The sequence below is a fragment of the Stegastes partitus genome, unplaced genomic scaffold (genome assembly GCF_000690725.1).
Source record: "Stegastes partitus isolate 25-593 unplaced genomic scaffold, Stegastes_partitus-1.0.2 Scaffold499, whole genome shotgun sequence".
In the NCBI taxonomy this organism is placed as follows: Eukaryota; Metazoa; Chordata; class Actinopteri; family Pomacentridae; genus Stegastes; species Stegastes partitus.
In genome coordinates, this window is record NW_007578230.1 from 174,785 (window position 1) to 200,337 (window position 25,553).

The 25,553-nt window shown below is 40.2% G+C and overlaps 2 protein-coding genes across 2 annotated transcripts; both read right to left on the reverse strand.

Annotated features, from left to right (window-relative positions):
• Nucleotides 1-761: 761 nt before the first annotated feature.
• tnfsf12 (TNF superfamily member 12) lies at nucleotides 762-9,871 on the reverse strand. The gene is given in 7 exon segments (XM_008287413.1): nucleotides 762-4,333; nucleotides 5,605-5,732; nucleotides 5,840-5,863; nucleotides 6,013-6,069; nucleotides 7,802-7,883; nucleotides 9,260-9,486; nucleotides 9,489-9,871. Coding segments are annotated over 7 exon segments (816 nt in total). The 5' UTR covers nucleotides 9,511-9,871; the 3' UTR covers nucleotides 762-4,057.
• Nucleotides 9,872-13,171: 3,300 nt separating this feature from the next.
• Nucleotides 13,172-23,757, reverse strand: sat2a.1 (spermidine/spermine N1-acetyltransferase family member 2a, tandem duplicate 1). The gene is made up of 6 exons (XM_008287414.1): nucleotides 23,633-23,757; nucleotides 23,274-23,325; nucleotides 19,370-19,453; nucleotides 16,914-17,015; nucleotides 16,794-16,834; nucleotides 13,172-16,603 (listed from the first exon to the last, which is right to left on the reverse strand). Exons 1-6 carry the CDS (start codon nucleotides 23,693-23,695, stop codon nucleotides 16,436-16,438), a joined length of 510 nt encoding a protein of 169 aa, XP_008285636.1. The 5' UTR covers nucleotides 23,696-23,757; the 3' UTR covers nucleotides 13,172-16,435.
• Nucleotides 23,758-25,553: the final 1,796 nt, after the last annotated feature.

Here is a 25,553-nt window from a genome sequence, read left to right on the forward strand (position 1 = left end):
AACTGTAACCATCTGAAAAATTCCCCCGTGTTGAATTGCTCACAGCTCAGACCATCGCTAAGCCCTTGACATACTGCATGATAAGAGTTCAAATAGTAAGAAGGTTGGCTTATATTTTTTTTGCCATTTTTGGTGCAACACAACAACATGTAGGACTCTTTTTTTATTGCCCTATAAAAGATGTTCAGGCTAACATATTGGCTATTAGTCATACACATGGAGCAGACAAGAACCTACACTGAGTCCGTTTTGATGCATGTTTCAGGCCACCTGATGAATTCAAGTCTAATATTCACTCTGCATTTGGCCTCCATCAACTTTGAAAAGAATATGTGGCATCTAAACGTGCACTCTGTTTACAAGATGAATGTTAACTTTGTCTGCCATTCGGTGCTGGTCACATCTTGTAAAATCGTCGCAGAAATCATTTTTTTGTGGGTGGAACAGTGCTGATGAAGCAGTGACAGTGAACCAAGACATGAAAGCCGCAGGCTGTAAAACCAGAACAATGAGCTCAAAGAAGTTAAGACACATTATACAGCTGAGAGAAACAGCAAAGTGGTGTTTACCTGTCAGTTTATCATTACACACAACTTCATAATTAGAACAATTATTTAACCCACTGGTGCAATGAAAATATTTAGCAGTGCAGATTCAAGTTTACTGTGTATCCCATCCCTTTTATTTCATAATAATTTTTTAACAGTTTACCTCCTTTTATAGTTCATTTTTTCACTAAAAAACTGAAAGTGTAACAGTTAAAATATCAAAACAACAAGAAAGGTTTATTCAACATTTATGGTGAGTGAGTTGGAAGAAATCAAAACTTTAAGGCAATGCATACATCATCATTTTACAGGCAACTTCTTCACAAGACTTCACAAGATTTTCCGAGGTGGTAGTAAACTTTGACATTTAGGGGAAAAAGGAATCGGGGCAGGGAAGTGTGTACGACTGTGTGTGTGGTGACGGGGGAGGGACAAGGCATGTTTTTCCTCAAAGGCTTTGAGCTATGTGGTTCAGGTTCAGATTCAGGAAGTGAAAATTTAGATGGCTGCTGCTGGTGTGTGTGTGTGTGCAGAGAGGACACTCAAGGGGCTGTGTGTGTGTGTGTGTGTGTGTGTGTGTGTGTGTGTGCGGTGTGATCGGCGGTGACAAGGAAACATGAGGTGCACAGGGATGTGTAGGGGGTGACAGACACAAAAAGGAAAGAGGAAAACGATGAGGAAATCAAACAGGATATAATGTCTACACTCTAAAATCTGACATTTTTCCATTTGACAACATGAATGTTTGGCTCCAATTAAAAACACTACGATCGCTGCAGTAAAGTGCTGAGGAGAAACCAATGCGGTCCGTCCACAAAAACTACTTATAAACAAGAGTGGGAGTGCTGAAACCCACTGCTAGAAATACACACTGTTTGTATTGTAGCAGGGAATATTACAGAAAGCAGCAGCATATGAGAGAATGGAGGGAGTTTAATTTCAAACAAGGTATAAAAGTAAAGAAGTGACTGATAAACATTCTGCATGTCTCACATGGATATATAGATCTTTGGAGTTTAAGCACAAGTTTCAGTGTCACACCATTTCCCACTCTTTCTCAGCCTGAAGCCAGATAACCAGAACGTTCTGGTTATTTTCGAGGTTATCAAGGCGTACAACCTGGAACTGCTCCATTGTAAATGAATGTTGGATCTTGTCCATGCTTCTGCAGAGTCGTGCTTTGGTGTCACACAAGTGATTTACAGTGAAGACAAACTCCTAATTGCTGGCTTTTATAAATTCAGTAAAAAAAACAAAACAAAAAAAGAAAAAAACAACAACCAAGTTAAGCCACATCCTCAGGGCAAGAAGAAAGTCTCCAGCCACACCAGCTGCTGCCAAGCTAACGCTCCAAATGACAGTATAAATAGTGTAACTCGGTCTAATGTGCTGGCATACTAACATTTGCTAATTAGCACTAAAAATCAAAAATACAATAGAGGCGAGACAGACTATGGAGTAACTTTAAGTTGACTTTGGTGAGGGTATATGTATTGATGTGTAAAGTTGCACCATAATATTAGCATTTTTTTTAATTATTAAAATAAGCAACTCGCTGTGATAATTGATTACAAAGTAAGGCTAATGTTAAGAGTGACAGCCACACTTATGGCTCTGTGACGGTGTACATACTAACATGCTGATGTTTGGCAGGTGTAATTTATGTCATGTTTATCGTGTTAGTGTGCTAATGTTAATGCTAGTTAATGTAAAAACATAGACTGTATATGAATGATGAATGTACCTACAGTGACATTAACAACTGGTTTGTGGACAACTTTGAAGCATCTAATTTGGAAGTTAGCTGTTGTGATCTCCCTGTGATGAGTGAGAGCAGACCTGAGAACTCATTCAGGACATTACACACTGCAATAGAGTAGTAATAGCAACCTGTCAATCACAAGGAAGCCCCACCCTAAAGCAAATCCCGCTTTATTGTCTATTTCACTCTAAATGGGACCATAATTTACTAAATGAGCAAAATTGCTGTATTGAAGGAAACTTGAAACTATTAATTGGTACCATAAGCTCACTGGGAAAATGCTGACTGAGGAAATAAATCAACTGAGAAGCAGGTTCATTTTCTCATTAACTTCTATGTTAGAGAACTCGCCTCCTGCTGACTGTTGTAAAAAAACAAAAAAGCAGGTTTAAGGCACTCCTGTTGGCTTTACTTTTCAGACCTGCAGGCTACTTCCATCTTTTATACACAGACTATGTACAAAATACAAAATCTAGCTAAGGCTGATGTGAATTGCAGTCTTATATGAATTTAGTCACACAAAACTATCGGACAGACTGAAGTCTTGACCTGCTGATGGCTCTAGAAAGTGATTACAGTTCATCCTGACACATGACTGAATGTGGGCACTGATTTTATGGAAGTCCATCGAATAGTTTTTGATGTTTCACTTTCTGATTATTATGGTTATTTGTAAGTAAATAATTTATGTAAAGTTCTTCACACTTTGTGTACTTGATTTAAAAAAAGAAAAGAAAATTCAATGGTAACTTCTACTTACACCATAGTTTTAGATGTGTTAGGGCCTCCCCACTTCTGTTTAGACTGACTGATTAACAATTGTCAGATCACTAACAAACAAGCATGGAAGTGATGGTTATTGTGTCATCAAACTGGAGTAGGAAGAAGAAACGACAGAGAAAGCTGTATTTAAAGCTGTATGCTTTGCTGACTATAACTTGCATCTTCTTTTTAAAAGTACACAAACAATCATTTGACCCTAGAAAAGAGAACAAATTCACATCCATGTTATTTAAAATGTTCCCCTTTTCTTTGCCAGCTCCTGACTTGATGCACATACGTAAAATGTGACATATATACAAAGTATTTAAAAAAAAGACTTGCAGTAATTTCACACTCTCTTATACACATTGCATTGTTTAGATCATAAAATCAGTTTAAACAAGAGTAGTTTGATTCGTTAGATTTCATACACACACATACGCTGCATTATATAAAATATCAATGACAAGTCATGTAGCCTTTATAGTGTCGAGACGTCCACAGACGTGCTCTCAGCTGTGGAAGTGGAAGGTGCATGCACAGTTTTACTCTCAGTCTTATAAAAAGAGTGTAAGCACAATTTATTGCATGATACAAAGGCTAAGATGAACATCCAAGGAATTTTCTTTTTATATGAAGCTCTGTATCTACAGAGCAGCTTCCATCACATCTGTTCTCTCGGCAGACATTCATCGAGGCATTTGTTCACTGTGGGTCTTGGTTTTAATCCAAAATCTGCGTTCCAAAACAGCCCCGCAGTCCAGAGAAAAATTCCATAACAGCTTCCACAAATGTCAGGTTTGTCTTTCAAATTAACGTCTTTGGGAAGAAGCTGGAGCATTATGTGATGCTTTGACTGCTTATGACTGTTTCACCATGTAGAGAAAACCTCTGATCCGTACAAAAACAAGTTAATTTTGCTGCACTCAGATGAGTTTGTGTACTTGTGAAAAGTTTCCAACCCAGCTCAGCTGAGCACCGAGCTTCAGTTGACTTTAAAGATGCTGAAGACATGAGGCGAGGCTGAAGGATTGCCTACAGTGTGGAGTCTGAAGGACGAGCCTGTAATGGCCTGCAGCTCCGTGCCTTTGTCCAGTCGCAGGAGGCCAGACACCTGGCAGGGCTTCAGGAAGTGGAAGGGGTGCGGCCCGGCAGAGGGGGTCGTCCCGTATCCCTCCATGCACTGCAGCTTCTGAGGCCTTAGGCCGCTGGTCACCACATCCAGCTTCACATACTGAGACTGCTGCTCATTGAACAACACCTTAGGAGGAAGAGAAGGTCAAGAAATCTTCATCAAGAGACGTCAGCCGAGCCACAGGGAGCACTTGTTTCTGTGCTTTTCAAATGAAAACTAACCAGACTGCCTCAGGATTTCAAAATTCCTGCTATCAGGACGTTTTTTTTGTTGTTGTTTTTAACTCGATTTTCTCCAGGCTTCTGTCAGCCTAACAAGACGACGGTCTGGCTGCATGAGATTACCCGAAACCTGATATTCGCCTCTCTGAAGACATGATACAGTCTGACTGCTTGAACCAAATAAAGACTGCTTTTATAAACCCAAGACTTTGTTGATTCACTATAGCTGACAAAGATTTCATCTCATCACTTAACCTCAGGAAGTACGGAAGACGAAATCTGAAACGACTTTTTGGAGACGGCCCACCTTACCTTGGATCTGCGTTTCGTTGAAAAGGCTGAAACCACATTTTTTTTGACAACTCAAAAAAACATTAGGATGCTTTCTAGTAAACCCTTTTTTCTGATTTGAGAAAACAATATGAAATATTAAAATAATCCTGTAGATGACGTTTGCTTGACAATGACACATAGCCCTTCCTCAGAATCACTTGAAACCAACAGGATAATAGCCTTCAACTCACTGAAATAACAAAATGTTGCTGTTTAAATTTATAGTGAACTACTTAACAAATCTATTAGCTAATGTTCACAGATGCTGTATGTTGACACTGATTATCAAAATGTATACTAGTCATTGTGCAATTTAAAGCTGCATTAATACATTTTTCAGCAATTAAAAATGACATATTATCACTTCATATAGCAAATGTGTCACCAAGCGTTTGCTTATTTTCACATCCAGCAACATTAGCAGTCCTTTTAGCTCTGCTTTGGTCTTTATCTTGCTCTTTTGGTGCTAGCTACTCCATGTTGCACAGGCTAGTCGCTAACTGCGTCTCATAACCACAGTTTGTGTTAAAAACAGCTGCCTAGAGACAGTTGACAAAGACTTTGAGGTTAACGGCAGTGTACTAAACGTTTTAAGTTGCCGGCTAGGAGACCAAAACAAAGAGCTAATAGATGCTAAAACGGTTGATAGCACTGAGGAGGCTGCAAAGACAGAAGATGAACTTTGCACTTCTGCGACTGCTTTAATATTACAGATTTGTCATTTGATCCATTGTTTATTTAAAATGAATTATTAGTGCAGCTTTAAAGTAGAGGCAGCTGGCATGTGCGGAAAATGAGGAGGTTGTAGTTTAAAATAAACTACAACTCCCAGCAGACACTCACCTGGCAGAACAGGAAGTAGACACCCGCTTTCTCGACAGTGAAGGTGCCTTGCTCCTTGTTGTACCTCACCGCTTTGCTCATATTCAACGTTCTCTCTTCCCAGCCCTTTATCACACCACCTTCTCCCACTATAGCGCACACACACACACACACACACACACATATTCCAGGTTATTCATCTTATAGACTGAAGATTCAAAGATGATCCTCTGTCCTTCATTTTTATGACTCTTACCTTGCTGAGAGGAGACTTTGGTTACTGATGGAAAGTAACAGAGATGTTGAAAGAGAAAGAAAAGGGAAAGTCAATTAAGATTTTATGAGCGCAATCGTATAGGGGTATATGATTGAAAACACTTCAGCAGATGCTACACGAGACGGCTATAAGGGATCTGCCAAGCCACTTACTCTCAAAATGAGACGCCGCTTTCTTTCCATTTCCATTCCTCCCTCGCAACGTCCCCCCTTTCGGAAGGCAAAGAAAGACAAAATATGAGTTTGAATGCAAAGAAAATAACGTCTGTGGGTTTTTTTTTTTTGATAAAACAATCATTCCCATCTGTATCTGTCTAATAACATGGTGTGTTAATTTGCTGCCATTTAGACTCAACCTGGCCAGTTTTAATGCGGTTAGCAGATGGGCAAAGGATTTCCTTTCACGTGCTTCAATATATTTCCTTAAACTGTTATTTTCAGTCAGAAGCGTGTGCCTCTTTTATTTTTTTTCCCCTGTGGGGGCTAATCTTCGAGCCAGCTGGTCGCAGTCATCTAGAAAATACAGAATTCAGAGAAAGGACAGAAGAAAGAGGATGGAGAGCGGTGTGTGTCTGAGTGTTGGAGGGGTGAAAAAGAAAAGATGGACACAGGAAAAGTGAATAAGAAAGCATTAAAGGCATGCATTATGAGACAAAGCTGAAGGGCTAGAAGGCTAAATAAGAAAAATGAAGTGCTGGAAAAAGAGAGTCAAAAAGGTCTTTGGCTGCTCTGTGACCCAAAAGAGTCGATTAAGAACAGAGTGAAGCAACAGCTACGGCCCCTGCTCAGATAAATACAATAAATAAAACACAACACTAAAAGGCCAGAGCAGAAGAACGCCTGCTCTTGTTACTCACTAAAGGTTTATTTTAGCCTCGCAATTTGGCCTGCAGGGAGCGATTTCAAACACTGATACGACTCAAATACTCTGCGTATGAACTGTGAAATACATACTTTATGTTTCAGGACGGAGCACCCAAACACCGGGGCCCCCGCCATCATTCAAGAATATTAAGCTCCTGCTAAAATAACTCACAGGTGGGTCACCCTGTAGACTTAGGATTTGCTATGGGCGAGCGTAAAGCCCTGAGGCTGGCCAGATTTTCCCGACTTAAGCTGTCAGTCATGAGGAGAGAACATAAAAGCAGTGTCCTGCTGAAACGCTGCACCGCGGCGGTCAACTTTCCACAAACTGGAAAAAGCTGTTTGGGCTTTTTTTTTTTTTCCATTGATAGTCATGAATTTCTGAACACTGTTAATGTGTTTTGGAAGACAAAATCAGATATCAGTTACTAAAGAAAAAAGTTAGTACCAAGAGGATATCAATATAGATATTCTGGCGCGACACGCTGCTCTCTAAATGAATCCTTTTGTCAAGTTTGGACATTCATCCCTCAAGTGAAATCCAGCACGAAGGCGTCTGAGGGTTCACTCTCGGACAAAACGTGAACAATCGAGCAGTCCCATGATGGTGACGCAAGCAGAAGCTATAAATACTGCAATGATAGGTCATCAAATATCACTGCTTTCACAACAAATCATAGCTGTGTCAGTCGTGTGCTCAGGGCGGGGAAAAAATCAATTCCATTGCCCGAAAGCGTGCAACAAGGCCTCACTCCCGCGCCAGCTGGTTTTCTGGGCTTCGAGGCCGTTCTGGTCAGACCTGTAATTTCTGAAACAGTCATCCAGCTGCCTACTTTTTCCTGTGTCAACTTTTAGCAGCGGGTAATGCCTGCGGCCCACTAGACCCGACCAAAGTGGCATGTGGGCCAAGACTGGCCAGCGTTTGTGTTAAATGTTCTTCCCAAAAAAACAACGGAGTGCAGTTGGTAAGTATATTGTGTCTGTGGTGATCTGGACGGCTAAAAAGCACAGAACTTCTATATGTCGGTGGTGGTGAGGTTAAGAAATGCAGCTCTGGCAGACTTTTGATTTGCAGTACCGTCTCTCTTGACTCTCTGCCCCACCAGCAGCTCTCTCTTCTCCAGAATGAGCTGAACAATGGCCTTCCTCTGTGTATTGACCTGTTGAAAGAGCGAGAGAGGAAAAACCACACTATTAACAAATGTCCAGTTAGTTTCTTATGACTTTTTTTCTGGCACAGAACCCACATAGCCACAGACAGCCTCTTCCAGCCAGCCAGCCAGCCACATAAGCAGGCCCGTCTTTTCCAGCATCCTGCCCCTGCTGCCATGCTAGCTTTAGATCTACCACTTCCTCAGAGAGACTGGTTGCGACACCTAATGCATGTTTTTAGTGCTTTACATTCCTCGTGTCTCTTTTTTTTTTTGGAGAAAGAAATGCATTTTGTTCAGGTAGCAAAGTTTTAAATCCTTGGCTGGGGGCCCACTTAATGACCGAAGGAGGCCTATATCAAGTTAAGAGGCGAGCTAGCTCCAGGAAAAGTATGTTTAAATTTACTGCTACTGTGGAAATGGAGGCAGAGAGTTGCACTTCGCTCTCCAGACGTTCACTCACTGGCTCTCATCAGGAGTTGGCCACTGGTCAAATGGACAGAACAGGGCCCCTTGGGAAAGGCTCCAGCATCAACACTCCACGTGTCCAATTTTGGGGTGTGTGTGTGTGTGTGTGTGTGTGTGTGTGTGTCGGTTCAACTCTGTCAACATGATACACAGCCAACCTGTCCTCTTGATCTGAAACCCAGTGCAACCTGGTTTTGTAAATACTGTGAACTTCAAACCAGAAGAATTTCCATCAGCTCCTTTTGGCTCCTTTCACAAAGTATTTTTGCCTTGTGATGCAACTTCATGCTGGAGTCTAACATTCGCTGCAAGTGCAAGACGCTTAAAAAGTGCACTTTGCATGAGATTTAGAGCTATTTTCTGCAAGTTCAAGTCTGATTTAAATCTTGCTCATGCTGTCATGTGCATGAAAAGTGGCTATGCAGGCTGCAAATGATTTACACTTGCCGCACTTTATCATCCAGGCTGCTGTAGCCTCAAGCCTCAGTGCAGTCAGTGGGGTATGAAGTGCTCATACGCCAAATAGTTGAGGCTTTCCAGTAAATTGAGATAAAACTGGAGCACAACAGGCACCAGAGTAATTAAACATGGCGGGGGGAAACAGAGGGGGTGGATACAAAAATAAACTCCGCACAATTTCACTGCACTTATTGGTAAGTAATAAAAGTGCCAAGCAGAGAAATGGTGCAAGGGGGCGAGAGGAAAGGGGGGTGAAGTGTGGAACTGCATTTGTCCATATATTGTACCTCCCGCCAAGATTCCCGTAACCGCAGCCACAAAAGAAGTTACATAACAAACACTTGAAGGTCCGTCAAAGTTGCAGGCGAGTAAATATTATTGTTGGGACAAATATGCATGCCGTTCGGAGGGGGGGATGTTTGTAGGCTCGGATGACTTTTGAAAAGTATTCTACAAACCTGCTCGAGTCGGTCCTGCAGGATCTTGAAGGACTGAGACAGGTCCCGCGTCTGTCGCCAAGTCCACGCCGTAAACAGCGCGCTGCATGCGGCCAGAGACAGAGCCACCAGGGCCAGAGAAGCCCAGACGACCCGCAGCTTGCGCACTCGCCTCCTCTGCAGAATCCGATGCATATTGGTGCAGACTGCACTGCTACTCACCGCCGCAGACCATCCGAAATCCCCACTTCAACTCCATTCCAGCAGAGCATGAAGTCCCTCCAAATGCACTTCAGTCCAAATGTCCATTTTGGCGAGAAAAAGACAACGCGAGTGGACAGCCGAACTTACACCCGCCGCTTGGAAGAAGCGCAGATCTGCTGTTTGATTTTATCTGACAGATGAGTTCTAAAGCAGCAAAACATCCGATCCTTTCTCCACACAGATCATAGCCACAATCCTCCTTGTGTGCAGGCCGTCTCCAAACACAAGAAAACTGTGCAACTTGCGCACATCAACTGTTGCATCCTTCTCCTTGTGATTCGTTGACTCAGCTCTCTTGTCTTCCCTTTAAACAGCGTGCTGGGGGGTCAGTCTAATAGACAGACAGACTGAGCACACATGAATTCACACACACGCATACACACACACACGCACTGCTGGAGGTGAACTTTGCGTGCGCCCTCAGCGAGCCCTGATGTTGTGATAGCGGCTGGCATCCGCCAAAAAAAACCAACGAGGTGAGCACAAGGAAAGCTTACGAGTCGCACCGGAGCTTCCGCTGCTTGTCAAATCACTTTCATCAACTTGCAAGGCTTCGAACTCTGTGCCATTCATGTGTGCAGCAGTGCCGCTTGGCACCACACGGTGGCGGTAAAGACACACCGGAGTGCTGAGAGGAGGTTTTATTTCCACTGTCCCATCAACAGGTGACCCCCGAGGACAGTGGAGGATCCAGTGTCCATTGAGAAAATGCTAATAGATAATAAAACAAACCCTGTAAACATGTTTACACATAAATATCTTCAGATCATATCGTTAATTGTATAATAAAGCTGTGGAAGCAAAAATAAATGATTATAAAAGCAAGTATGTTAAGGTATGAAGATCTCATTTACAATGTAGCTGAATAAGAAAATAAAATATGTATGCACACCATAAGGATTTCAATAATGATAGGAAAATAAAAGGCAAAGTTGCTAAATAATACAGATATTTATTGGAGCATTTAACTTAAAAAAAACAACAACAAATTAATCAACTTAATCAAGAACAGTTGAAAGGAAAATATGATTAAATGAAAAGCCTGAAATGCCCACAGGATAAAACGGAGTCAAGTTTCAGATTGTTCGGCAGGTTATTCCAGGTTGCAGGTGCACAGTGGGTAAAACTAGATTTTCCAAGTTTCGTAAAAACAGCTGGCACCCGTAGCATAATACAGTCATTGGAGCGTGTCGGGTAAGAGCCCACATTAAAATACGTAAGAGGGTAAGAACCTTTCAAAATCAATAAAACCCAGAAGTCTCTCGCGCCTCCCAGAGAATGAGGGCCTCCCAGCCTCAGCATAGAGCTCACTATGATGAACTATCACCACTAATGCATCTGAATGCAATCAGTGTCCAAGAGCTTAAAAGTTGCCACTGATGCATGTATGTACCGATAGAAAAGTTGCCTTTAAAAGTGTTTTCTATAATACAGTGAGAAACATAATTTTATTAATTTAAAAACAACTATTTTTTAATGTAGTTTACTCACCAGTTTGGACACATGATGTTTGAAAGTTAGCTTTAAACTTAAAGCATAGTAATGTGAGTTTATGTCCTCCATAATGAACAACTAAAACAGTGACAGCTTAATACAAAGCAGCAATTTATGCAGCCTTCTCATCACAGCTTCCCTTCTGAGCTTATTTAAAATGAATACTTTTTAGAGTCTTGTGGAGGTACAATACTGAACAAAAATACTAGAAATTGAGGTAAAAGAAGAGAAGAAAAGACTAATTTAGATAGATGTGGAACCCAGTGAAGATCTGTTAAGGTCATATTAAATTGTATAGGTAAACTAAAAATATACCTATAATACTGTTGATTCAAAATGTCAGTTGTAGAATACATTTACACACCAGGTAAGAAATGAATCACTGAATTAAAACCTAATTCTTGATTTTTACTATTCAGTGGAGTCATTATCTGCACTTTTTTGAAAATATATATTTTTTTAAGAATTCGAAGCTTATGGTTTATTTGTTGGCAGTCCTTTTCTTCCCTACCTTTGTTTTTGCTGCCTTTTCTTACAGCCATAAATCAGTAGATTAGTGGGACACTATCAGCAGGACTGTGAATCATACGTGTGCACATGTGAGTGTGGACATCCCAGTGTGCATACATTTGAAAAAGTAAATACATCCCATGGAAGTTGAAGGCTTTTTGACAACCCAACTTTTGATCCCTGGATAAAGTTGAAATGTTCAAATAAATGAGATACTAAATTGACATTTTTAACATATTAGTCACGTGTCAAAAGTATCTGCAGGTAGATTTTAACTAATGGTGTCAAAGTGCATCCACCCTCAACCAGAAAGACATTTTACAAGTCTGACCAGCGTGAGAGGCGAGCCAGGAAAAAGTCTTTGCTGTTCTCAAAGAATTTTAAAGCACAACTACACTTTGCCAGTGAACATATTGGCAAAGAAGTGGCATTTTGGAATAATAGGCTGTGGACAGATGAATCAAAGATATAGCTGTTTGGCTACAGCGACAGTTGGCATGTTTGGTGCCTTTCACTGTGAAACGGTGAAGCGTGTTGGTGGAGATGTTACGGTTTGGGGTTGCTTTGCTGCCTCGGGAACGGGGCAGTTTGTAGTCACTGGTACAACGTGAGGCCATCAGTCTAAAAGTTGAAGGTGAATCAGAGGTGGACCGCAGGATCATGACCCTCGGCACACTCAAAAATCCATCAAGAAATGGCTCCAACAGAAGAAATGAAGCGTTATGGAAGGGCCTTGTCAGTCTGATTGAAATGTTGTGGGGAGATTTGAAACGGAAAAGAAAATCCTCAAACAACTTGCGATGGAAGGAATTTTGCACGAAAGAGCGGTCAAGCATTTCAGCAAACGATGCCAAAGGCTGGGCAGTTATGGAAAACAAGAAGTTATTGCTGCAAAAAGGGGCAATTCTAGCTTCTCAGGCCATGGGTGTACTGACTTTTCACATCTATTGATATTCCTGTTGAATAAGTTACTGAACATTAATATTTAACAACAATTTAATAACAATTTCTTTTTTTTTTTTCCATGTGAATGTATGTGTAGGAGATAGTAGGACTTAAAAACACTGCTCGGTTTCCCTTCTAGTGGCTAAAATGTCCACAATACTGCGATTAATCAACTTAGAATACATTGTGCATTCCTCACCTGGCATATGTAGTAATGTCTGCTGCTTAACTAGATTTCTATTCTTGTAATCGTGACACAATTTTCTGTTTATTTTTGTACCCTGTAATTTGATCAGGGCATTGAATTGCTTTCTCCTTTTGATAGCAGGACATAAGTTTTGATATATCTTAGTTTACAGTGTATATATAGATAGCATGTATCCTCAACATGTTTGGAACAGAAGTTCTATAACATTATATATGGATTAAAGGCACAGGTGGTGTTAGTACGCCCCCTGTTGGTCACATGTGACTGCAGTACTGCCTATTGTTTCACTGAGCTAGCATTTGTTAATAAGCATTAAATGAGCAATAGCTGAAGGTAACTAAATGTCATTTGTTGTGTAGGTATTTGGAGAAATGTAAACTTTCTGCAAATACTGGTGACCTTTGGAAAGCATAGTTTATTCAGATCCATCATTTAGCTGCGCATGGTTCTGAAAAATGTGTAAATGCCCATTATTTAAACAGATAAACTCACAGACAGAAAAAAAAAATCACTTTACACAGCAGTCTGATAGATTTTATTAATCTGATCAATGTCAATTGAGCAGAGAACAAGTATACAGGTAAACAGTGAGACACGTCTGGTTTTCAAGAATGGGAGACAACAGGAAGCCTACAATACTTTAATGAAGCCAGCATTTGACTGTCATGCAAGTTCAGGGCTGAATGTACAGTAACATGGCTTTTTGTGTTTTCTAATGGACCTGGGGGTTTTCTGTCTTGGCAAATGACACAAAATCCTAGCAGCTACATATTTGTCTCCAAATTAATAATGTCAAACATTTGGCTGATGTCATGTGAAAAACATATGAATCCTTTTTTTGGGCGACTTTAATTTCATCAGAGGGATGTCCTGCTCCTTTTGTGAGTTTTTTGATCCCATGAAGCCCTTTAGAACTTAGTGAACAAAGTCTAAAATGCACTGTGATCCAGAAAAGTCACTTTGGATTCACAAGGTTTCCACCCAACTTCAGCCACTTAAGAGACAAAAACAGGATGAACATGTTAAAACCGATGCCTGTGTTGGCAGAAAACATCAGTGGCTGTACATAACATATGAAAATACACGAACACATCTCACAACATGAATCTGAACATGTATGGGTACCCAAAGGTCCTTCCTAACAACTAAACAGCAGCACAGCTGTGGAAACTGAAGTACATGGTCGTTGCATCTACTTGCACTGATTGTGACACAGTGTAGTAATTACATCCCCATCCATCACACTAAAATCTGAATAAACACCTCAAATATTTAACTATCTGTTCATGCTGTTGTTGTCTTTCGTATGCAAAATTGCTCTTCAGAGATTTATTGCAGCTGGAATTGACAGAAACCAGAGTTGAACTTTGATTTTGAAGTACTTTGGGGAATCTATGTCGGGAACAGAGTCACAAACTGTATGATTTATAGCTCTTGGTTTCGTATTCTGATGGGAAGTTACAGAAAAGAGCGGATTTAAATATATCTTCAAATTCCCTTGGACTCTAATTGATTTTTTGGTAAAAGCACATTAAATGTACTTTTCCACGCAGTCAGTACATTTTGCACATTTCAGCACAGATACGTGAATTTGATGTCCTAAAGATGGAAAAATAAATAAATACCGCACATTCTTTCCTGAATTATCTTGCAAACAAAGTATGAACACAAATGTAAATTGCAAAAGTTACCAAGAAGGGTCAGTGGTTTTTACTTGTTTAGAGAGAAAGAAAACAAACTAAATATAACCCACAACTCAGCCTGGTTTCATTAGATTGCTGGAAATGATACAAAACACCCTCTTTTTTTAAAAAATGAGACAGAATATAAAACAGAAGTGCAGACCAGAATTCTGCCACTTTCACTTTAGCAGGACAGGTCCAAAGATGTTGGACAGATCCCAGTCCAACAACTTTTATTTTTTAAATTCCACCAGATGGATGTTTTTGTTTGATTCTAGGCTTCATCCATTTCTTTAAAACCAGCCTCGAGAGTTTGGCTGCATGGAAGGAGGTTTTAGGTTGAGTTCAACAGATCCTTTCAGTGCACAGTTTCATTACGACAACTTTGTACATACTTAGCTTAAAAGGACGAAAACAGTGCAAATACCAACGTTGTGCTTTACAACAGCTTTACAGCGCTCCTCATCTGGAAGACGAGGGGTCGAGGTGACTGACTCTTTGGTTGCTGTTGTCATAGTTTACAGTAAATTTAAAGGGATAGGATACATAAAACTCATTTTTTTCAACAGTCATACAGTGAAACGTGCATCTTGATTTTTGATTTTGGCTTTGTGGATCTTTGTGCAAAAAAAACACATTTAATTTCTAGATAATGATGTTTTATACTTAATGTCAAGACTTTCTCTAAAAGTCCCACTACATACACACATTTATCACACTTTTCCTATCACCATACCTTCTAATTTCTTCACACTGTGGATGAATTATCGGATCCATTTATCACTAAAATCATAACACATCACGAGGGGAAAACACAATACACAGATTTCAGTGCCTCTGTAATGTACTATTTAAAAGTATTGCATAGGCCCCATTCCAATACTTAGAACTACATCCTGGACTCTAATTATGAATTAAGATAACTGACCATTTGCTAAATTCCTGCCCCAAATGGTGATTGTCCAGTTTCTTTGTACTAAAGAGATGCATACGGGTCAAAACGAGACTTTGTTCAATTTGGTTTTCAATGTTGACAGATATTAGAAGAATGGGAAAATGGCCCCTTTTCCTTGTTTTGAAATTGTTGGTTAAAAATGGTAAAAACAAAAAATCCTCCCATTTTCAAATTTTTGGGTTTTTGATTGGAAAATGAAATGTACTTTTGTACCCTGACCTTTTATTTTTGTTGTTTTGTCTGTTATTGGTTTTAAACAGAAAAACAGAAAATGGGTTTTTATTGTTTAATGGGATACAGATTATACTTTAGTGTCCAGACCTTTCTGTCTTCTGTTATTAGCCTTTCAAACATCAAAAATAGGACAGTGTAATTGTAAGGAGTCAATAAACTGTTTATCTGCAACAATTTACAGCTCTAACAAAAGCTGCCAACATCAGCATGGCTGGCAAACTAGCTCACAAGTCGTAACCTAAAAAATGTTTTTGGAAGTTTACTTAGAAAAAACCCATTCTCAGGACTGTGTGAACCAAAATGCTACAAAATCTGATTTTAGGACAACATTTAGTCGATGTGCGTAATGAATTTGAAAAGTTTTCTATATAGCTAGCCAACATCACTCAAGTTAGCATTATGTTACTACACAAACAACAAAACATGGATCTAACAATGCTAACTTTGTACCTGGAGCAGATGTTAGCATTTTCATTTTATCATGTACTGTATGGAGCCACGATGTGAATGTTTTTGCAAGGTTCTTGTTTCAGTGTGAGTCAACTAAAAAAGGCTGCCATTGCCGTAGTTAATGTTGACTAACTAGTCAACTTCAGTTAACTACAATTGTTATATAATCTGCTAGCTGTTATAATTTCAACTGAAAAAAGATGGTGGAATAGAAGTGAGAAGGATGCTTATTGTGTTGAGAAATTAGCAAGAATTTTGTGTAGTAAATCTGCCACACATTTTAGAATGACTTAAGCGGGGGCAAGGCTTAGCAAACAGTCAGTTATTTTAAAATCGGCTTGACGATTGTCATTGTCTAGTTTTGGAAAGGGGCCACAGAGTGGTGCTCTATCCCTGCACTGTGTGGATTGACCTCGGGGCTGTGAAGGTCGCGAGGTCATGAGCCCGATGTTGGGTTAAGGCTGGGCCAGGTTCTGCAGCGCCTCTCCCTCACAACGCATACAGTGGTAGCCCATGCTAGCTGTGACATCGACGCAGCCCTGGCTGACGTAAAAGTCCAGAGATGACTTGTTCCAGTCCAGAACGGTGAAGTTGAGCTGGTGGCACCCGGCAGCCAGGCCCAGCTACAGAACACCGAAATCAAGCAGTTAGACTGACATGAGTACTGCTGTGCTGATGTATGCAAGCTCTGAGACATTATTTTGAATTTTTAGCTTGTAAATAAACAAGACCTGTTTTGTGAGGCCCAAAGTCTGGGGTTCAGTCCCATTTTTGAGCTGCCACAGTTAAATAATGCTTTGATGTTTTACTCACCTGTGCTACCTTACTCATAAGTGCTTTCCCAATGCCCTTCCCTGAAACACAGATTTGGACTGTTAGCTGAGATTTTCCACACACACAGATAATTCCTGCTGTTGAGACACAGTACTGTACCTCTGAACTCAGGCATCACGTACAAGTCCTCCATATAAACGGCTCTGCCTATCCACGAGCTGTAGGAATAGAAGTAAAGTGCATAGCCTATCTTCGTATGGCCTGAAAGCAAAATGATAAAAAAGCAAACTCAATGCAGCAGGAACATTGGACTTTAGAGTTTTCAGCCAGTTTCAACATTCAACAGCCAAATAGCTTCAGTATTTAATAAATAGGCAGAATCGCTTAGTTGGCCATTTTCTGCTTCTGCTGATTAATGGCTCTGCATCTTTGGCCAAGAAAACAGCGAAAGTATTTCTCTTATCTCATTTTCAAAAAGCTGTACGATAATCACAGCATGTGTTTTGTTTTTGTTTTGTTTTTTTTTTTTAAATATTGTGCAAACATATAACTGCATACCATTCTGTAAACACAAGTTAAATGAAATAATCAGGCCTGATTTATTATTCAGTGTTTTGGTGCAAATCAAACCAGATGCAGAGATTCCTTGCAGCAAGCTTAAGGTTTTCCACTAGCGGGCCAGCAGATGGCAGAATTTGTTTTGCCAAGATTGCGGTTTTACTGTTGTTCAGCTGAAGGAAGTTCTCTAACATCCAGTTTCTCACATCCTCGATAGTCATTTAAAGCACTCAACTTCCCAGGGTCAGTGGCCTTAACGGGCAGGTACAGCTGCGTGTCGTCGGCATAAAAATGAAATAAAATACCATGTCTTTGTATTATGTGCCCCAGGGGAAGTATGTACAAAAAAAAAAAAAGGACCTAAAACAGACCCCTGAGGTACACCATACTTCACTGGATAAAATGACGACATGTGGCTGTTTGCTGCAACACAAAACCTTCGATTAGTAAGATAAGATAAAAACAACTCTAAAACTGTACTTGAAATCCCCAGCCATTGTCTTAGTCTATTTAGAAGAATGCTGTGATCAACCGTGTCAAATGCAGCACGAAGGTCCAGAAGTACAAAGATAGTGAGTTCAGTTACTTTGCCTGCAACTGTGTTTATTTTGCACCCACTCCAATGTTAGCAACTAACAAACTTCACAATGCTAGCCAGTTGCTTGTCCCTGTTGCTTGGTTCAGAGCGGGTAGCAGATTTAAGACATTGGAGCTTTTTTTGCCCTAAAGCAGCTGCAGAATTATACTCAAAACATCACTTATGATGAAGTGTTGAATGTGATATCAATCATTAAAGTTGTAAGCTGCGAAACCAAAACAAGCGCAGCATTTTGCAGATTAGTACAGCTTTAACGTACATTCTTGCCATTTGTGCTTTATCATGTTAACTGATGCTAGTGGCTAAGTTTCAGGATATGAACGACCGAAGCTAGGATGTTTCTAACCTGTAGAAAGCATCAGGGATTTAGTTTTTCTTATATTCACTGTGGTGATCAGGCTGAATCTGCCGTCAGTAAATCTGTAACCTGTCACGCACAAACACACATGATGTATGTATGTTTGACTAACTGCTCTGTTATCAGAGTCCTCGGTTATCTAGGTGTGTTAAGTCCAACACATAAACACAGGAGGCCACTCCTCAGCATGGAGTCAGATGTTGGAGTCTGGTGGATAGTGGACAGTGGTGACTGTATGGAAAAAAGGCCGTGTCATGGAAGAAAAAAGGCCCAGCTGAGCAGCAGAGCGCACATTAACGATCTCATTACTGTATTCTGAGGAAAAGCAGCGCATTAGCCTTGTTATGTAAGAGGTGTGTAAGGAGAGGGGCCACATCAGCAGGGTGCTATTACATTAGGTAACAGAACTAATAAATATGGACTGATGGTTGACTACAAGTGACTGTAATGTGTAGCTACTGTTCCACATGTATTACAGATCTAGACAAAGAGAGTTGATGACAGGATTTAAATAACTCACCAAATACAGATTTCTCAGCAAATTGTGTTACTTTGCACTTGCTTAAGTCACTCTGCAGTTATTTTGATTAGATTTCATCATTGTGTAGGAGTTAATTAATCTGAATAGGAATACTTTTGTCTAGAAAGCGACTTAAATCTATAACTAGGTTTGGTTTATTTATAATTTACCGAGATAAATCATCTCAAGTACTAGAAAGGGAACAATCGTCAGCCATTTGGCTTAGAGGAGGATTAAGTAAACCAAAGACATTCCCATGCTTTTACTTAAGATCTTGTAATCCAAAGAAAAGCTCAAATAAAAGGTCCATCAGCTCTAGTGCAGAAAAAAATATCGCTGCACCCTTTAAAGCACGTTGCACAGTGAAGTCCCAACGGGTGTTTTATCTTTTAAGTTGTCACTGACCAGATTAGAAGAAGCTGAAGGGAGCAGTTTACGACCAAGTTTGGTCCACAGACAACGTTAGGAGGATTATCTGTTGCATGGTTTTGTGATCCCGTGCGTCTGTATGGAAATATATATCTGCTGTACACCGCCGTTAGCTCGTGAAGTGAACAATACCAGTGATGGATCTTCCTCACCTTCTTTGGTTCTGTGCTGTTCTGGCACCTCAGCGACGATCCCATGAAAGAACGGGTTCTTGGAGAAGCCATCTTGCTCCAAGTCTGCAAACACATTATCATATGACAGACAGGTGAAGTCATGGCCTGTTTAGTTACACTGGGGCAGTTTTACAGTTTACAGTTTAAAACGTCAGAGTTTTAGGCAGAATCCAGTGTTTTTTCACCATGATTTAGCATGTTTTCATCAGAGTGTAATTTTGGCAGACTGGAGTGGGCTTTGAAACCACAGTTAGACCTTCATGTTGGAAAATCAAACAGTAATGCTGTCAGTCACAGGTCCATAATTTCCTCATTTCAAAGTAAGTTTCCAGGTGGTAATAATAAGGTAAAAACAAAGTTCTGAATTATTTTTTTTTTGGTTTTAATTTAGCATCTCTATTTCGTGGAGTTATTTAAACTTGCAGAGATATAACTGAACACCTATCTATGAAAAATGCAGCGTTTTTCATCTGGCCTTTCAATCTTGTCATCTCCCACTACTGCCAAAACCTCCAGCTGTGTCCTCATTCCACACTACTATTAGACGTGCACTACTCTGTGTACTTATTCTCAGAGTATTTTCATTGGCAAGTTGTACTCAACAAATAAATGGGTCCCGAAGTTCCAGTTTTTCAAGCAATTCTACCTAATTAGTATTTCTGCAGCCAAACTATCATTAGAAAGGCCCTTAACATTTTCAGCTGACTTCCCTTAAAGTTCTTCATGCCTGATCTCTACATTTACCAGCATGTAGCTTCTTTCTTACTGTAGTTATGGCTGTACAAGGAGAAATGCAACATTAAGCTCGTGTAGTGTCCACATGTTTCACTGCTTTCTCATTGCCCTTACAGATTTGTTGTTCTTTTTTGTAAAGCAAAAATAATGACATTTAACAAAGCAATGTGACCACAATGTTTATGTCAGTAGCTTTTGATTGAATTATGATCTCAAGTCATTGCCATGGCCAAAAGGCTCGCCGCAAGGGTCATTTTGTGGCTGTTCTGGAGCTTACAATCACAATCACTTCTTAGTTCATCATCTTATGTTACATGTGTCAGGCACTGACTTTTAATTCAAACTTTATTCAGACTCAAAAGTGCTCAGAAAAATGGACATCTCAATGCCAAAATGTAACCAGTGGCACCTGGTGGTTCTCCTCCGTCAGCTCACTTCTTTTCTGTGGGAGGCTAAAGAAGACGCAAGGCCTCACTCCTTCCACAGCGAGTTTGATTTTTGGTGAAAGATTTAACGTTTGATTTTTTTAGGAGCAGGATGTTTGATGGAATCTGATGTGGGTCCTTCTGTTTTACCAATTGCATCTCTTTGGACATTGCAGTGTGGCCACACAGTGTTAGGAATGTTAAATTGCTCATCCAATTTTAATTGTAGAATTATTGTTTGTGTTTTCACAGTGAGTGTTCTGTGTCCTAACAATACTTCATGCTGTCCTTTGGTTTTGTTTGTAATGTTTATTATTATGTGGGCAATTAATAACCACAATCCCTGGTAGTACTGAAACACACTTTGTGTTGTGGTTGTATTTACAAGTGAATAAATTACAGTTTCATCTAATAGGAGGTGCAACAATGTGGAGTGCAGAGACCTGTAGTTCACTACTCAGATTCAGACTACTCACACTACTTGGTTACAATGATGAGTATATGAGTAGCGCCTTTTCTTTTTTTTTTTGCATGAATACGACGCTTACATTGCCTGTCATAGGATGAGTACTGTGAAAATGGGACACCTGACACAAAGCTTTGTAATAAGTATCTTGTCAAGGAATATATATATAAAAAAATAAAACTAATGCTAATGCACTGCTGAAAAAGAAAAGAAAGAAAAAGTTTACATGGGTACGACGTTATAACAGTGGAAACAACATCACACAGTGTTAATTCAAATTACATAGCATTCTGTCATTAAAATTTTTTTTTTTTTTATAAAGATCTTAAAACAAATATTTGCCACGTGACTCAAATTTACTTTGTAATCATGTATCAAAATCACTAAGAATCAATTCTATTCTATACTATGAGACACTACTCTCAGTCATTTTAAGAGGATAAAAAAGGATATGAACAGAAACGTGCTGTTCCTAAAGAATTAAAAAAATTCCAAATTGGATCAAATCTAACTTTTCATAAATATATTACCAGATAGGTTGCTGGAACTAAACCAAGAAGAGCTGGCATAGTGACGCTGTAGCTCGCCTAAAGCTCCAGCTAGCTATTTGTACATATTTGACTTCTTCTCCTAACATATGTATATCAAATTAAAAATAAATACTAAACGTATAAATATTTCAGGTGAATGACTAAGTGGACCTATGTGATGGTCAAAATAGTTCTGGCAGCCGTGTTTAAATTAAATAAGACAGAAAGGCAACAAAGATGCTACACTGAAAAAAAATATAAATGCAACACTTTTGTTTTTGCTCCCATTTGTCATGAGCTGAACTTAAAGATCTAAGACTTTTTATATGTACACAAAAGAATGATTTCTCTTCAATATTGTTCACAAATTTGTCTAAAAAAAACCAAAAAAACAGTGAGTATCTGGTGTGACCATTATTTGCCTCATGCAGTGCAACACATCTCCTTTGCATAGAGCTGATCAGGTTGTTGATAGTGGCCTGTGGATTGTTGGTCCACTCCTCTTCAATGGATGTGTGAAGTTGTTGGACATGGGCAGGAACTGGAACACGCTGTCGTATCCAGAGCATCCCAAACATGCTCAGTGGGTGACATGACCGGTGAGTATGCTGGCCATGCAAGAACTGGGATGTTTTCAGCTTCCAGGAAACGTGTACAGATCCTTGCAACATGGAGCCGTGCATTATCATGCTGCAACATGAGGTGACTGTCATGGATGAACGGCACTACGATGGGCCTCAGGAACTCATCACATTATCTCTGTGCATTCAAAATGACATCAATAAAATGAACCAGTGTTCATTGTCCATAACATACCATAACCCCACCGCCACCATGGGCCACTCGATTCACAACGTTGACATCAGCAAACCGCTCACCCACACGATGCCATACACGTTGCCTGCCATCTGCCCTGTACAGTGAAAACTGTGATTCATCCGTGAAGGGAACTCCTCTCCAAAGTGCCGGACACCATCGAATGTGAGCATTTGCCCACTCAAGTCAGTTACGATGATGAACTGCAGTCAGGTCGAGACCCAGATGAGGACGACGAGCATGTAGATGAGCTTCCCTGAGACGGATTCTGACAGTTTGTGCCGAAGTTCTTTGGTCATGCAAACTGATTGTTACAGCAGCTGTCCGGGTGGCTGGTCTCAGGCGATGTTGGAGGTGAAAATGCTGGATGTGGAGGTCCTGGGTCTGGTGTGGTTGCATGTGGTCTGCGGTTGTAAGGCCGGTTAGATGCACTGCTAAATTATCTGAAACGCCTTTGGAGACAGCTTATGGTAGAGAAATGAACATTCGATTCATGGGCAACAGCTCTGGTGGACATTCCTGTAGTCAGTACGCTTCCTCAAAACTTGCGACATCTGTGGCATTGTGCTGTGTGATGAAACTACATTTTAGAGTGGCCTTTTATGGTGGCCAGCCTAAAGCCCACCTGTGTAAAAACCCTGCTATCTAATCAGCATGTTGACATGCCCGACCTGTGAGGTGAATGGATTATCTCTGCAAAGGAGAAGTGCTCACTAACACAGATTTGGACAAATTTGTGAACAATCTTTGAGAGAAATAGGCATTTTGTGTACATAGAAAAAGTCTTAGATCTTTAAGTTCAGCTCATGAAAAATGGGAGCAAAAACAAAAATGTTGTATTTATATATATTTTTGTTCAGTGTAAGCCAGAGAATGTGATCTATTTTTAAACACAACTCTTGATACACTACCTCTCTGAGTGACTTTCACCTGGTCTGCCATTTTCTCATATTCTGCCAGCTCCTGGAGGGGGAAAAATAAAAACAACATCGGCTGTCATAACTTCTTAGGATTTCTCCGACATCACAGCACCAACCTGAAACATGTCAGTCAGAACCACATCAGGCTTTCATCCTGTGTGCATGGAAACAAATGGCCAAAACTGGCACGTGAGGCGGGTGCGCGCTCCAAAGACACCCCGAATAACATCAGGATAATCTAATATTAGCAGCATCATGTTTGATTAGATCCACTGACGTAAACCTGAGTCATTACAGCCTCCTAAATGTCTTCCGACGTATTTCCAGCTGGACTGCACGTGTCTGCTCACCATGATCATCCGCGCGATGTCCTTGCAGTCCTCCACGTTGGCTGCTCGGATAGAGAAGTCCATGTCGGCTGGATGGTGATGCTCACAGTGCGCTGGTGCTGCCGATCCGCTCTGTCACTGTGGACGGTTTAACTGGGAGAACTGGGAGGACTAACAGCTGTCCTCTTGCCCACACTCACACAACACAACCTCCCCACACGGGCTGGAAAGTGAACAGAGAGCGCCCTCCTCCAGGATGGAGGCGACTGGAGGAGTTAGCTCCTCATGTGCACTCAAAAGCGCCCCTAATGATTAAACGACATCCTAATAAAGGATGTAGCTGCAACCGTATGAGACAACATTTCCTGATGCTTTATAGACATGCATCTCTGTGGCTGCTGTTTGTCAGCCTCCTGTAGGTGCATCATTAATCCTCTAGGGGGCTCCAGCTAAAAGCGCACACTGTGGCCCCCTATCGATTCCACAGTTCTTGAACTCTGCATTTGTTTGTTTCCTGTAGCCTTAAAGTAACCACCAGTGTTCCTGGTGGGCTGCACAGGGCAGGTTCATTCAGGCTTTCATATGTACTTTTTTTATTATTATGCCCAGAATCTAAGAAGCCTCCTTCCCTGTGTGATAGATTACGCCTACCAGCCCTGTTAAGGTTCCTTTGTCTTATTTGGTTTATGGTAATTTGATAAAACACTAAATAGAATGTGTTTTGACACATACAGGGCCCAGTTGTTCAGAGGTAATCTGAACAAGTTTTACAAATCAGATTATGTTAAATTTTGAAAGTGGATTATTCAGTGAAATATGAGATCAGATTAGTTCACGTAATTCGGCCTTGGTTTGGATCTGGATCAAACTTTCATAATGTGTTGTTCAAAACCATTTGGGATACCTGTGATTCCAAAAATCAGACTTATCCTGATCACAGCAGAAGAGCTGATTCAGGGTGGGTTTCTCATAAAAAAAATATTGGGGAAAAAAAGTACTTTTTAGTTCAGCAAAGTTTAAATAATGAATATGAATTATTTTACACATTTTTAAGACCGTGTTCAAAATATTCAAGGTGCTTTTGTGTATAATGTATAATTGTTTGTATTTATTCATTGTGGGTTAAATGAGCAGTGTGACTGTTTAAAATAAGTTGTAAATGGATGTATGTATTAATTGGATATTTGTATATTTCTTCATAAACTCCATAAGTGATGCCATAGTAACCGTCTACTAATGTTCTTCACATAGCTGATAGCCTTCACTGCGGTTCCATTTAGAGCACTGCTAATCCAGATTTGGTCATCTTGAAAAGTCTGTATGTGCATCAGGATGATCCAGTGTTACGTCGAACAACTGGCACAAAAGTGAGATGGATTATCTGATCCTGGAGAGCAAAACATGGGATTTCCACATCTGGATCATTCTGGTAGCAGGACTTCTGGGAGCTCAGAGAGTCTGTTGCCTGTTTTTCTTATCTGGTAAACCAACAAACATTCTAGCATGACATATTCATCAAGCTATTAACATTTACAGCTACAATCTTGATAGATTTACCTCATTTACATTACATTTTACCCCCATGTTAAAAAGAACAAATGTATTCATATGTTGTGAACTCAGTCTGATTTTTCTGTGAGGTGTAATAACCATTGCACCCTCTAAGGGGCGTAGCAAGGTTTCAGTGTTGTATAGTGACCTTGTGAGTTATCTGAGCTGTTTGTTCTCTGAGTGGAGTTTACTTTGGAGTCCTGCTGATCTTGTGGTCACTCACTTATCTAAACTAGGGTAATTTAAAAAGCAGTTAAACTGTTGTGCAACTTTAATTTAGTTAATATTTAACAGCCAGTGTGAGTTACGATTTTCAAACACAAGCCGAGGACTTTTATTTCTAACAGAGATGATGCATAATGCTTGTTGTGTGGGTTATTGCGTGTGTAGG

Bases quoted from the DNA above. Each gene is read 5' to 3' on its own strand.
- sat2a.1 (XM_008287414.1), bottom strand. From the start codon at position 23,695: ATGGACTTCTCTATCCGAGCAGCCAACGTGGAGGACTGCAAGGACATC. The intron at 19,454-23,273 runs GTAGTGTATCAA...ATGTGTTTGCAG, and splicing joins GGTGAAAGTCACTCAGAGAG to ACTTGGAGCAAGATGGCTTC. The intron at 16,835-16,913 runs GTACAGTACTGT...TCTGTGTTTCAG, and splicing joins CGTGATGCCTGAGTTCAGAG to GGAAGGGCATTGGGAAAGCA.